Consider the following 15,222-nt stretch of genomic DNA (forward strand, 5'->3'; position numbering starts at 1 on the left):
TTAGATTCTACCTATAATATTTAATTCGAAAAAAAATTGAAAGTCGGTCGCGGAGCTCGGAACCGAGATGCTTTCCGACCAAAAATAAGTTATCGATCCTTATGACAGGAGTTAGGGTGACAGCGACGCGTTTATGAAAGCGTGCCCTTCTTAATAATATAATGATAGTATAGACGTCACTAATAACAACCGCGAGTGACGTTTCAAAAAATATCAATAACTGTGATATTTTATGGAATATTATCTATTTATAGACAGAAGTTTCCTGCATAACACGAGTTTTCCACAAAACAAATTAGTATGGGACAGAACACGACACTGGTCCGATAACCGATACTTTGTCTTTCACACAACTGCACGGATCGGCCGATTATGAGGCATGGGATAATAATATGATCGCGATTTAATTGGTACAATGTTGTAACGAGTAATAAATCGTTTTGAAATATTACTAATTAATAATCTCAGGGAAAAAAACTTGAATGTTTATTATTTTAAAGAACTTCACAGTTCATACACATCGAGATCGTTGTTATGTGTTGTCTCGTCTTAAGGTATGTGGTTTTGTTCTTTAGTCCCTTTCTGTAGATGAATAATATATAATACACATATTATACAATGTAATAAACTAATAAACTTATGCGTTTATTATGCTAATAGGAAAGTGTTTGTTTAATTTACGTATTTTTATTATTTTTTTCGATCTTTTAAAAATATACCTTTTAATAGTACAAAAAAAAAAAAAAATTAAAATTAAAACCATATAACTCACTTCTGCTAACTATTATGTGCTTAAAGTTCTAGTCCTTGATGTAGATCGCTGTGATAGATATTGTGTTAAATACAAAGTCAAACTAATATGAAAAATATACGAACAACGGTTGTGACTTATGAGCGAAAAGGCGAATAGATGTAGATGATCCACTTACTGCTATAGTACTATAATACTAATTTACTAATTTATACATTTATTAATTTCAATATTTTATTTTACGTAAGTTGTAAAAATATTTTCTTAATTTAAATTAAAAAATTCCTAAAACTAAAAAATAATTTACAAATATTCAATATTTTAAGAAATAACACTTAAATTTAAACTTCAAACCTTTATAAAATAAACTCTATTTTTGAAATTTTAAATTTTGTTAAAAAAATGTATAATTAACTTGATGTAAATATTTTTTTTCTAAGTAAAAAACAAGTCAAAATTATTTTTAAATTATGTCTTGATAATTCAATTTTTTTTGTTGTGGAAATTCAATTCACTACGATTTTCATATCTAAATTACAACAAATCAGTTATATCAAAAAATAATATTGCAATATTCCCATTTTCTCGTAGATTTTTCCATTAGTTATTTTTAATTTTTTAAATAAGTAATTGCTCCATAACATGGTAATAGACACGGCACAAAAAGAACACATTATTATAAAATCAATAAATTCCTCGTTCAGAATCAAAAGTTAAGATATTCCAATTAAACCAAACGTATTTAATATTTATATCTTCATAATGATGTTATTTACATAAACTTACTATCATTTATTTATATTTTTGGTTTGCAAATGCATTTATAATGTTATTATAATTTTATTATCAATATTTAGTATCTATACTCGAGTTTAACTCAACCAAAAAAAAAATATACTTTCTCGTCAATTGGGTAGAGTGAAATTCACTGAAATCGTCAAATTCAATAAATTTGTATAGAAATTAAATAATAAATACAAATTCCTGATTAAAAGATAGGATATTGTATGATATTTTTTACCTTACCCAAAGATTTCTAGTATAAAAATAATTTTGTTACGTATTTATTAAAAAAAAAAAATTAAACTTAATATACTTAGTTTTTACTATTATTAGAGACTACAGTTATTAGTTACATTTTATACATACATGCAGTTATTATATTTATAATAATATATCACGTATATATTATTATACATAAATGTATAATAATGTTCTCGCTAAGGTTTCTTTGAAGAAGAAGCCCTTCATATAATATACGATGGTACTTAGAATTATTTGTCAAGCATCATTTTTTTTATATATATGTTATATGTATAATGTATATTGATATGAATCCCTATGAAGTATATATTATTATTATATATCATCAAGTAAATAATATGTATTGTTCGGAACTTTTTGTGCACGACGACGGCTATATCAATATGTTAAATACATATACTTCAAATATAAATACGATAATAAATTGTTATACAATATAGATAAGTGTAAACATTTTTGTAGTTAATAATTTATTCTTAAATTGGTCTTAAGGAATTATTATTTGTATTTACCTACATAATATAAACATTACATTGCATAAAATAAAATATTCTCATATTGAGTATACATGGGTGAAATACAGTCATGTTATTTTATATCTGGACGTTTTATACACATCACCTATAATATGTTGTCTAATGATACTTTAGACTTCAAATAAAGATAATAATATGATATGTCATATATGATCGGGTTTTTAAACGTTTTTTTGTGTTAAAAATAACAACTATAGATTTCTAACTAGAATATTTTTCATCATTGTATAATGTATATATCTTATTACTTCTTTTGTATATACTATCAACCACAACGTATATTATTTATTTGGTTTAGCTATTTTAATATCAAATTTTTGTTTCAAGATTTTACTTTTAAAAAAGCACTTATAACTATTTCCGTCAATATATGTACGCATAATTTATTACATCTCTGAGAAAAGTTTGTTAATAAAAAAAATATTATTCGTGAAGGCGTCAACAATTATTATATTATAAAGAATTTGAAGTATTCTATTCATTCTCGTATAGCTCACCAAAGTACATTAAAAACAATAAACATAAATTGTTTATGTCGAAACCCAAATGTCCACCAAACCCGGAGATTGTAGAATATTATAATTATTTTTATTTTATCTAATATTAGAGATGCAAATAGATACATAACAAAATATTAATAGACGAAAAAAAGTGTAACAGAAATAATAATAAAGACAGTAAATCAAAATATTGGCGATGACATGCTACTCGAACAACACGTTTAGGTGATATCATAATAGGTATATCGTAATAATTACCCAATGTTTGCCCCAAAACTGTCCGGGCATCTTCTCCAACACAGGCGCTGCGAGCGTCAAAGGGATTAGTGAACTGAACGAAAGCAAATCCTTTGTGCATCGATATACCTGAAACACGAACGAAACGTACTGTAACAACTACGACAACGACGATGATGATAATAATAATAACGATATAACGTTAATTAAGCACAGGTGGTGATGGTCGGGGGCTGTAGGTGCACCCGCCTTCTACACCGCTATTACCATTCAACCAACTCCTCTTCGCATAACGGTAGAATCGTAGTAAACCTTTCAGTCGATTACCGACCGTATATATATATATATATATAGTATGGTATTAAATGATTTTAATATTATTATAACATTTTATATAAATACCGTGAGCAATAGTTGTTATATTAATATTTACCAGCATTGTTTACCTGCCGGCGATATGCTCGCGCGTGTCTTTCAAAGGGAAACTATGCGTACACTTTAAAACAATAATGATAATAATAATATTAATAATACACTATTATAACTGTTCAAGAAAAGGATCCTGGAAAGAGAGATGGTTTCGAATGTTTCGATTCGGAATAGCTGTTTTGCATCGCACCGTGATGTTTCGTAGAAACGTATCGTTTGTTCAGAGAAAAATACCGCTTATAAGTTATTTTGACCTAAAATACGATCAGGATGGTTCAATTTCGTGTGTATTTCTTAATTAAATATTTTTAGATAATAATTACATATCTGCAGTGTTTATTAAGCAGTTACAATTGTAATGCAGGTATTATGAGATATTTTTTCTAAGCGCACGTACTTTTTTTCAGACATCGTTATAAGTTCTACGAATTAACAAAAATTTTAAAAAAAATGCTAGACGAAATTCAACGAAACGCATTTGAATAAAAATATGATATTCGTAGATATTTGTAACGACATATCATACGAAATGAAACTTTTTAATCGAAAGTTGTGAGCGTTCTTAGTAGGCATGTCTACACACTGTCATTCTAACCCACAGTTACATCTCATTCAGACGTACTACTATATAGTACTAATTTTGAGAAGTCATTGAACTGCAGTTATATTCCATTCAAATGTTTCATGATGCTGATTTGAAATATGTACAAAATAATATATACATTTTTCGAAAATTACAACCATCTATAAATTGTGTTAAAATATATGGTAACAGTATAATAAGCGATCTACTATAATTTTTCGCGATCTACATATTATATATATATCACGCAGGTGTCATAAGTGATCTACCAAAAACCGGGCAAAAGCTACACACAAATAGTTTATTCGAAGTTTTTAACTTAACTATATTGGTTATTAATTTAGCGTTAAATCTGTTAATAAATGTATAGATATCCACCATGTCTCTTGCAATCTCCTTTTAAGGAAAGGGAAAGCGCCATTGACTTGAATTGAATAGTTTTGTTTTGTATTATGCCATAAACACTTCATATATTATACTAACAAAGTGACGTCCCATGTCCCATCATTAGTCATCATATAACTAGTTACTAGTAACATGAGAGTTAAATTTTGTACTATACGCTTATAGGATATTATTATTCATATTTATCTTATTTAATATATAATAATATTTATCAACTTGTGGGTTTACATTAGATAAATCACAAAAAAATGGTAAATCGCTTACATTGCTTACATCATCAACGTGCTTTACAGCCTGTAAAATTATGGTAGATCTCTTACGACACCATTACCAAAGATAATATGACCAATATTTATCAATATTTATATTTTTGTGTTTATTTAATTTTTTTTTATACTTTTAACAAATATATTTTTTAATGTTACAACGTTCGTTAGCTGCTTAGTCTACTCGTCGCATCGATTATTATTAATTTAGTATAAAATAATTTTCCTATGTAAATAATTTACTATATAAATCTTTTTTTGCAAACACGCTAACGTAGTGCCGTCTTATCCCTGTCTCGATCATAGTCACTTATACATTCTCGCTTTTACGTATTCGTTAGACCTTAGAGTCTAACGCTTATACGATGATGTTTTTTGTACTATTTTTAAATTACGTATATTAATATTATATATATTTTTTTGCTATGTTATATTTTTTTTATCACATGTTTTCTTTCATTTTCAGACCTATTTGATTTGAGTGTTTGACAGGTCACTCAACATATATAGGTATCGGACGATAAAACTATTCGTTTAATATTAAGGTATAAATATATTCTGTTATTATGACCTTATGCATTGTGTGGTAATTTGAGGTTTGAGTATATACAAATATACGAATGCACAATAATTGTTTGTATTTTTTTGGGCACATAAGTCATACACATATAATGAATATATATATTATATATACATGTATTTGAAACTAATTTTATTTTAAAAATTAAGATACAACATGATATGATATGCTATACGTAAGGTCATATAATTTAGTACTGCAATATAACTATAATTGATGTATTACAATTTAAAACATTTTAGAATAAACTTAAAATTATTAGTTTTTAATTTTTTAAATTGCTTATATAGTATAAACACGCATTGTTTATTGTATTTGATTACTGTAGTTTTATCATTTATAAGCTACCTATTAATATTATCTATCATAAAATATTAAAAACTGTGGTATTTTTCACTAAATTGTATTATTATTTTTTTTTAATAAATTAGTAATATTATTTTATTATAGGTACTTATTATAGCTATATATAAAAAAACAAATGTCTAACGTGAGGTTATGTTGCTGAAATATCTTGAAAATGAAAGCGCCGTTAGGGATATTATATAGAGAAAAAGAACAAATAATATCTGACTCAAACAGCAAGCGCGGGTACGCGATGGTCGCCGGAGGGTAGGTACACACGACCAAACAACGTGCGTGCATTTGAAATGGGGAAAACGAGGAAAAAAATATGATATCAAAAGACTTCTGAGGAATAACAATAATATGTATACATTTTGACAAAATGAAAAAAATAAAACTTTTTGATAGTGTTGTGGCTATTGAAAATTTAAATAATGCATACATACACGCAGAGAGCTTGTGATTTGGTGTCATTAACAGCATATTTTCGTACTATATTAAATTATTTAAACAATAAACGTGTACGTAAAATACAAATTTAACAGCAATATCAGGTCACATAATATTGTGAATATACTAAAGGTATTAAATAGTTTAATAAAATTCCTTTGTACATACAATTTGCAAATATATTGCATTTGTTTACTATGTATGGTATCTTTATCACATTTTAAATGCTAATCAATATTATACTAATACTCTTGGCTAATTGAAATACTCAAATCAGAAGTTAGGGGTAGCCCTTTTCCGTCAAAGACTTTACCAAAAACTTTCAAATAAATTGTTATTATATTTTATGTATGGACTACGGAATCCAATAGGCGTTATTATAATAATAAATATAATGTTGTTACTACTTATATATAGGTACACTATGACACTATCATAGAAATAGATTTCATGAATTCTTTGACTATTTATAAAACAAAATAAATTATAATATTTCTTTTTTTTTATTTATCAAAAAGAAATAATTACAATATGCTTACAAATAAGTAACATTTTTATTACGTTTATAGAAGAGAATGTCCAACGACACCTTTTAAAATTTCAAAACTCAACACATTTTGTGATTTAATAATTTTAGATAAATTTTATTTATTTATTAGGTCTTTTGGCCAGTATCAATTTAAACGTTGTAAGGGTTCCATAAATCCATACAAATTAGAGGTAAGAGATCAATGCTTTTGAGTTTTGGGTGGTTAGTTGTCGCTGAAAATTGTAATATTATGGCAACTTATAGATTGGAAGGATTATATAGTATTTCAATTTTTAGTAGGACCAAGTATACCTTCAAAATATAATATAAAATGCATTTGGTTTAATATAAGTACTTTGATAGTTATATGATTTAATTTTAATTTTACCTGTATAATTTTCTACAAACTAAAAAATTAATTAATAGTTTATTGATCGAATCGATGTATATAATTATAAAAATATACAATATACGTTTGGATTGATTAATAATAATATTATTTAAAATTTATCGTTCGTTAATCTAATGGTTAATACACGTACTTTTACCTTTCAAAATTAAATATGTAGTATTTAAAAATATATACATTTAATACATTAATTGGATAAAATGCTCGTTAATTAGATTTTTACAAAATAATTAAAAATATAACATTTTCTTTTCTTAATTAATTTTAAATGTAATTTAATTAAATTGTTAAATTCATAATTTAAACAAGACAGTTCGTTTTTGGGCCGTCTTATTTTGCGTACTCCAAGTAATTAATGTGAAAAAAAAAAAACTAAAATGTCAATAATAATAATTGTATTATTTTAATTTTAATAGCAAACGGTTTTAATGTCTATGCGCATTATAATTATTATTTTTTTAATTCAAGAAAAATAAAAAATAAACTTGTCGCTCATATAAAAATAAAAAAAACTTCATAGGTGTTATAATTTTTTAAATATAGCAATAGGTATTATGTGTTTTTAGTGTTTTTACGAATCCTTACGCATATTTTGACTCACTCTAACCACAGTTTATTCAAAACTCCAGAACAACTAGATTCATTCAAAAACGTTTATTATCGCAGCGACGTAGTTCATATAATATTATACTATTATACATAATACCAAATAATAGCTTCGTCGTTGATGTCCGGGCAATTGATCGAAAACTACAGGGTGGAAAAACAAAAGCAACAATCCGATAATCAACGTCCACGACTTACGTGAGGTCACAGAATCATCCTTGAACTTTTTTCACGTGTTAAAAACACGTTGGCTGGAGTACAATGCAAAATGTATTTAAATACCTAAACATTGACTATTGATATTGTACTACGACTGCGGACTGTGGAGTATGGTGATTATCTGCATCGCTCTCGGAATCTATTAAACGATCTACATACTTTATACGAGTTATAGATTGTAACTGCACACTGTGATTTAATCGATGTAAATAGCTATTACCTACACGCCTCACGCATAATATTATTTCGGGCCAAAGACGTTTATGTTATAAATACAACCCTTGTCAATATTCTTTAAAGTTAAAAAAAATGTAGTTTAAACATAAAATAATAAATATAATATCAGAATAATAATATAGTATAATATATAATCAAGTCATTTTTTTTTTAATTTATAATTTTTATTCTCCCCCAAATCATTTAAATTTTAGTCATACAATTGATACCATTTAATCATGCATCAGTTAAACTTTAGCCTCTTGTCTTTGTATTTATAAGCTGTTCCCCGAATAAGAAACAAGAATAGAAATTAAGCACCACTTGCAAAATAAGTTCAACTATACATTTTAATATATTATACATATATAAATACCTATTACCTACACTTTATATTTATATATATCTGTCACGAGGAAACTAAAAACATAATACTACGCTGTACCAATATTTTAATGGTTTCAAAATTTATATTGAAAATAAACTTTTCCTGCATGTCAACTAAAAATAATGCATTTTTTCAAAACAACTTTAGACGTATTATAGTTAAAAATATATATATAATTTAAAATATTTTCAGTTATTTATCTTATCATGAATGCGTAGCGTTCAAAAGTTGTAAAATCTATATAGTGAGTTTACAACACGTCAACACTACACTTTGTCGTTTTGTTGACTGCATATGCGTAAACTGAGGGGACTTAAGGGGGCTTAGCCCACCTACATTTTTTAAAGTTTTTCAAGAAATTTTATTTATTTATTAGAAAAAATTATAAAATGTAAAACATAATTCCTAATCAGAGTATCCACTATCCGATAGCCGATAATTATGTGTTATGTGAACATTTAAGCTTTATGTATGAATTTTGTATTGTAATTTGGTAATAAAATTAAAATGATTGAGCTATACGTTAATATTTTATAACGACAACGATAAAAAGTTATGTATTATACGCCGTTCAATAAATAATTTTGAATTTTTTATATACATTTTATATAATAAATGTTACAATAAAATTTTAAAATTTATAAATAGCTACATAGGGGATGCGGGGGGTGAAGCCCTTCGTGTGCCTGTTCTATGTTTATAATTATAGCCCCCCGTATAACAAGGCAAATTTACGCCTATATGGTTGACTGAGAACTGAGAATTACGCGAGTTTAGTCGATACATATTATTATTATTATTATTTATTACTATTATTACTTCATATACCGCGTTTTGCCCGGTACGTTGGCTAAGCTGTGCCCGACTCACCGACCAAACTGACAACTACTAACTCACCTACGTACCAGTTGCGCAACGTTCGTTCACGAAGACTGATAACGGATAACGGATATCAGTTACTATTTTCCCGTTTGATAGCATATGTTATCGTCGTAGTTTTGTTGTACTTTTTTTTTCGATTGTCAAATGTCTATCATCATCTACTGACTAGTGACTCTAAGTACTGTGAACATTTTCTGTCTTATCATAATACTGATTAACCACCTACATAATTTTTCCGGTTCTCCGTCACGATGCAGGTAAAATTAATTTTTACAAGTTACAAATTATCTAAGTAAATCTTACTAAAAAGTGATGCTTTTAGTTAAGCTTTTATGATATAAATATCTGAACGATTTTCGCCTATTTAAAGTACGTCATATTTCGAATACGAGTGTCAGTAAACCGATATTATATAAAAAAAAAAATGATTTACATGAGTTATAAGTGAATACTGAACATAAATACGTAACATTATAAACAAATACGTAGGTACTTATAAATCTTACAACGTTAAGGTACATTACTTATTCCTATTCGTATGAATAAGCTACTATTATATTTGTATGATTAAATACGTCTGATTACTGCGTAAACAATACATTACTATTTGTAGATTAAACATTTCAACAACAATGTTTAAATATATTAAATTAAATGTGTTTATAAAATTATTTATTTACAAAAATATAAGTATAACGGATTTAAGTAGGTATGACCAGTTGTCGAAGCTTCTTTAATAATGTCACTTCATTATTATATTCGTAAGATAATAATTTATAGAATAGAGTAAACAAAGTAAAACCTACATGATATAATATGTTAGATAACAAACTAATAATGTTATCACTTATCACAATAATATTACCTACTTACAAACTTAGTCTGCAGAGTAGTTCTTAATTTTAGTCTGTATTATAATTTATAATATGATGGTCGTTGTAAATATAAAAATGAACCAATATATTATGTATCACATTTGTATCTATTTTTAATCGGTATTAATTTGCATACATTAGTATAAATAATTTCAATAAATCATGTGTTAAACATACTACATGCCTACGTCGTGTATAATAAACTATAATGATGATGATGTCTTAGAACGTTTATGTATTCTATTATTTGTATATAACATATTAACTCAAATAATTATACGTTTTTTGCGTGTTTAAAATATTTGAACGACATTATCGCGTGCGGTTTTGTACTTATATACTTAATATTTTTGCCCGACTCTTCATAATTTTGCATTATTATTTATTACATTCCTCTATTCAATACCTAAAATGGAAAATATTTATCTACTGTTATATATTGATGTTAAGACATAGTGTAAATGGCTTATGTTTAAAACTTGTATTTAAACAAAAGTTACCTCCCCTTTAATAAATAGATTTGTTATACGTATATTATATACATGCATTTATTATAATTTATATATTCTCAAGTATATTTTTATATTGTATATTATACTTTATATAGATACATAATTGTTTTCAGCATTAACTCATTGTTCGACGATTATAGTCGATTTATCTGAACAGGTGATAGATAGAAGATACTATTATTTCGACTTTTCGAGTGTATTTGCAGATATTTATTAATCGATGAAGTGTTTTAACTACGATAAAAATCATTAAAAACGTTAACAATTGTCTGTCAACTGTATACAAACAACTATAAATTTGAAAAAACAACTCGTGCAGGCTGATTTTTTGCGTGTTCAAGACACATATTTTAAATATGTAAAACGATGTTGGCAAATAGACACTGTTTTTGACGTTTTCATTTCTGCTCTGCACCGTCGGTTTTGGCAATACATATAAAATTATTATTTTTTATTTAGTTGAGTCAAGACTCCAAACGAGGGTATTATCATATTATAAATTGTAATCATATTCGAATCAAGTATAAAAGTTACAACATTCTTCAGTATTAAATTGTATCTAAATATATAAAACTATAAAAGTTAAATTGACCATCAATCTATTTAATATATTTTTCCTTGATGATGTGTAGGCCTATAGCTCTTCAAACTTGGTATACGCATCTCCAGAACGAATAACTGGGTATATTTGAACCCTAATAGGTCTAATAATCTCACCCTTTTACTCCACGTCTATGGAGACAACCATATGTTTTATACTATGTTTACAACCCATATGCGAGTACCTATACGTTTTGTAAAATTTAAAATAATAAGGGCTCGAGGGTCATGTTATATTTATGTATTTACGTATTGATTTTTTTATGATTTCTGATAACAATTTTATTTTTTTGTCTTAATTTAAATGTTCGTATAGCGAATTTAAATGATATTAGTATTTATCCCGAAGTCAGAGAACTTGGCTAGTATAATAGCATTATTATAAAACATGAAATGGTTTATTAATCAACATGGTTTTTAGTTCTCTATTGATGTCATTTTTCCTCATCACATACCAGTGGTTTTGGCTGCCCTAGTTTACGCCCCTGTTATCACGGTCAGTTTTTTTACCAATAAAAAATATTAAAATGATTAATTTTTTTCCTCTAAAATGTATTCAGATTAACAAATTTAATATGAACAGTAAAAATAAAAAAATAAAAATAATATTATTGTAAGAATTTTATTTTTGTTTTGTCAATTCAAAACGATTTATTTTTTTAAATACGTTTAAAATTATATACATATATATATTTGATTGTTGATGAACTTTGATTGATGAATTTCATTACAAAATGTTATTATAAATGATATTTGCATTTTTTTTTCAGAACTCAATGTCAACGATCTTGAGACATTATTTGCGACGTCGTTGTGTACGTTACGCATCAAGTGTGCCGAGTTTTGACTGGGAAGATGCGCTTAATCTCGATCACAATCTAACGGACGAGGAACGACAATTGAAGACTTCGTTCAGGGACTTCTGTCAGAAAGAACTCATGCCTAGAATATTGAAATCAAACCGTGATGGCGTGTACGAAAAAGATATACTTAAAGACATGGCTTCGATGGGCGCGTTGGGATGTACCATCGGGGCCTACGGTTGTACCAAAGTGTCGCAGGTCGGATACGGTCTTATCGCTAGAGAAGTGGAAAGAGTCGACAGTGCATATAGGTTGGACAGTATTCATTTAATGTTGTTAGGGGGAGGGGTGCCCGTGAAGTAATTTGCAAAGAAAAAATTGATACAGTATACAGTTTTAAAATTAATTTTCATATTTGATATCAACCATTTTATGTTAATTAATTATATAACTGTATAGGTAAATAATTATTTACTTTCATAAACATTAAAATATATTTCTCGTTAAAAACGATAGTAATAGAACCTGCCGAGCAATATCATGGTGGAAAATAAAATAATCAAACTATCAGGACATCGGGTTAACGCGAAATTAGTATAAATTTCACTGTTTTTTTTTTTCAATAATTTAAATTTATAGTGTAATATGGGTTGAGACTTGAGATTCGAAAGAAATGGAATTTTTTCTTTTTTATTATGGTTCATTTTTAACGTGTTACAACCACTTGATCTCCTTCCAAAGTGGGCACCTCTCTCTAACAAATTATTAGGTATAGAACCACCTCGCCCGACTGTGGTCATTGACGGGTGTTGGTGGTAAATTTCGTTTTAGATCCGCTTTGAGCGTCCAGTCGTCGCTCGTCATGCATGCCATCAACGCGTATGGAACCGAAGAGCAGCGTGAACGATACCTGCCACGGCTTGCCACTGCGGACCTGGTAGGTAGCTTTTGCCTAACTGAACCAAACGCCGGCAGCGACATCGGGAAGATGGAGAGCAAGGCGAGATACGATTCGGACACTAAGTCGTACGTCTTGAACGGATCTAAGATGTGGATAACCAATGCACCGGTAGCCGACATTTTCGTTGTGTGGGCTAGGTGTGATGATGGCCGCGTCCGAGGGTTCATAGTGGAAAGAGGCACAGCGGGTCTATCGACCGCTGTCATACCAGGAAAAATGTCATTGAGGGCATCCAGCACTGGGTCTGTGTACATGGACAATTGTGTAGTGCCTGAGGACAGCCTTTTGCCCGGCGTCTCGGGTATGGGAGGTAAGAATTTTTGGCTGTTTTTATATACTATAAACATATTATAATACTCTATACTTCTATAGGTATAGTAGCTATACATTGCGTAACAGGCATAAATAGTGTTCTTTTGTTGAAAAAATCTATTTATTTATTTATTTAATTCTAGTTTAGAAATATATAATACAGTGAAACTTCCATATAACGAACTTCCATTTTACAAAATTTTCTGTCCAATGAAATATTTTTAAGAACTATAACCTTTATTTTTGAATAAAATTTAATTCTCTTTAACGAATTCCTTCATAGTTCATATTACGATTTTTTTTTGTTGCTTATTCGACTTCGTTGTTTGCAAGTTTCACTGTACGTCTGTACACATATTTTACAATTAGATATAATTACTAGAGGCTACTACACTGAGGTGGAACGTCAAATTATCGTTATAATCGTCATGATTTATCGCCGTTATTTTTTTCAGGTCCTTTTGGCTGTTTGAACCACGCCCGTTACGGAATCGCGTGGGGCGCTTTTGGGGCGGCTGAAGCGTGCTTGTCTGTTTCTCGATCGTACTGCCTGGATCGCAAACAATTCGGAAAACCTTTGGCCGCCACGCAACTGATCCAAAAAAAATACGCCGACATGGTCACCGAGATATCTATCGGTCTGTTGGCGTGTTTGCAAGTTGGCAGATTAAAGGAACAAGGCTTAGTCACACCGGAAATGATATCGTTGATAAAGAGAAATTCAACCGGTAAAGCATTGGACATTGCGAGATGGGCAAGAGACACGCTCGGAGGAAACGGTATTAGCGACGAGTACCACGTGATCAGACATCTCATAAATTTGGAAACCGTAAACACCTACGAAGGCACCTACGACGTCCATGGTTTGGTATTAGGCAGAGCGATCACTGGCATACAAGCTTTCAAATAGCTGCTGAAACCTAAACTTCGGAGGCACACGCTTAAAAAAAACATGCCGATTCTATGACTACAACGTTACCAAGTATCTAAGCTTCATAAATCCATTCACCACTGTGACTATCAGCTAATGATCGTTATATATCCACATGGTGGATGTATACTGATAGTCCTTTTATTTTTTGCGTCTTATGATACGTATACCTTTATTAATAATATATATGTGCATTGTGTGTAATAAAATATTGTTATCTTTAAGATTTGATTTATTGTTTATAGAGGTAATGCCTACCAACTTTATACCATGATGACGTGTTTAGATTCCAATAATCCCCGAGAGAGAGTATACCTACGCACGCGCACGTGGATGTGTGTGTGTGTGTGTGTGTATACGTGACTACGGTAATTTCAAAAGAGCGTAATATTTTTTACGGTTGCTGACAACTCACGATACTCAAATTAATAATTCTCTACCCGTCTTCCGCTGTTGTTTTATATACTACTCAGGGTCGACCGGTACCACCATAGCGTGTACCGCACGTATACATAGGAAGTCTATATCGCGTGGCAGAGGGGTTGGACTGCAGCGTTCTGCCGCCATATACCTTTTCGGAAACGCAATGGGGATGTTAACAAGTTTTGTCGATCCATACATTCGAAATGAGCTAAAAGTGTTGGCCGATCGCAACCCCTGACGAATACATGAATTTTATTCCGATTATCTCCTACGCGTGAAATTGGTCTTTTGACAGCGGTTCCGAAGTCTTAAAGTGCTTCTTTATATAAATTGGTAAAATAACCTCTCTTAGCGGAGTTTTTTTTTTGCAATCAATACCTCTACTCAGCACTTGCTGCGTTTCTTCTTTGATATATTTCTTGATTATACT

The 15,222-nt window shown here is 29.1% G+C and overlaps 2 protein-coding genes across 3 annotated transcripts in view; one reads left to right on the forward strand and one right to left on the reverse strand.

The window, feature by feature from the left end:
* Positions 1-15,222, reverse strand: part of LOC132921914 (heterogeneous nuclear ribonucleoprotein C-like 3) — a 119,826-nt gene that overhangs the window by 47,820 nt on the left and 56,784 nt on the right. For both annotated transcript variants that reach the window (XM_060985156.1, XM_060985155.1), the window contains one exon: positions 3,090-3,197. In XM_060985156.1, the coding sequence (XP_060841139.1) occupies positions 3,090-3,197 (108 nt within the window). The remainder of the gene's footprint in view (positions 1-3,089; positions 3,198-15,222) is intronic.
* Positions 9,409-14,591, forward strand: LOC132921462 (glutaryl-CoA dehydrogenase, mitochondrial). The gene is made up of 4 exons (XM_060984504.1): positions 9,409-9,632; positions 12,133-12,476; positions 12,997-13,436; positions 13,894-14,591. Exons 1-4 carry the CDS (start codon positions 9,627-9,629, stop codon positions 14,346-14,348), a joined length of 1,245 nt encoding a protein of 414 aa, XP_060840487.1. The 5' UTR covers positions 9,409-9,626; the 3' UTR covers positions 14,349-14,591.

The sequence above is a fragment of the Rhopalosiphum padi genome, chromosome 2 (assembly GCF_020882245.1).
Source record: "Rhopalosiphum padi isolate XX-2018 chromosome 2, ASM2088224v1, whole genome shotgun sequence".
NCBI lineage: Eukaryota > Metazoa > Arthropoda > Insecta > Hemiptera > Aphididae > Rhopalosiphum > Rhopalosiphum padi.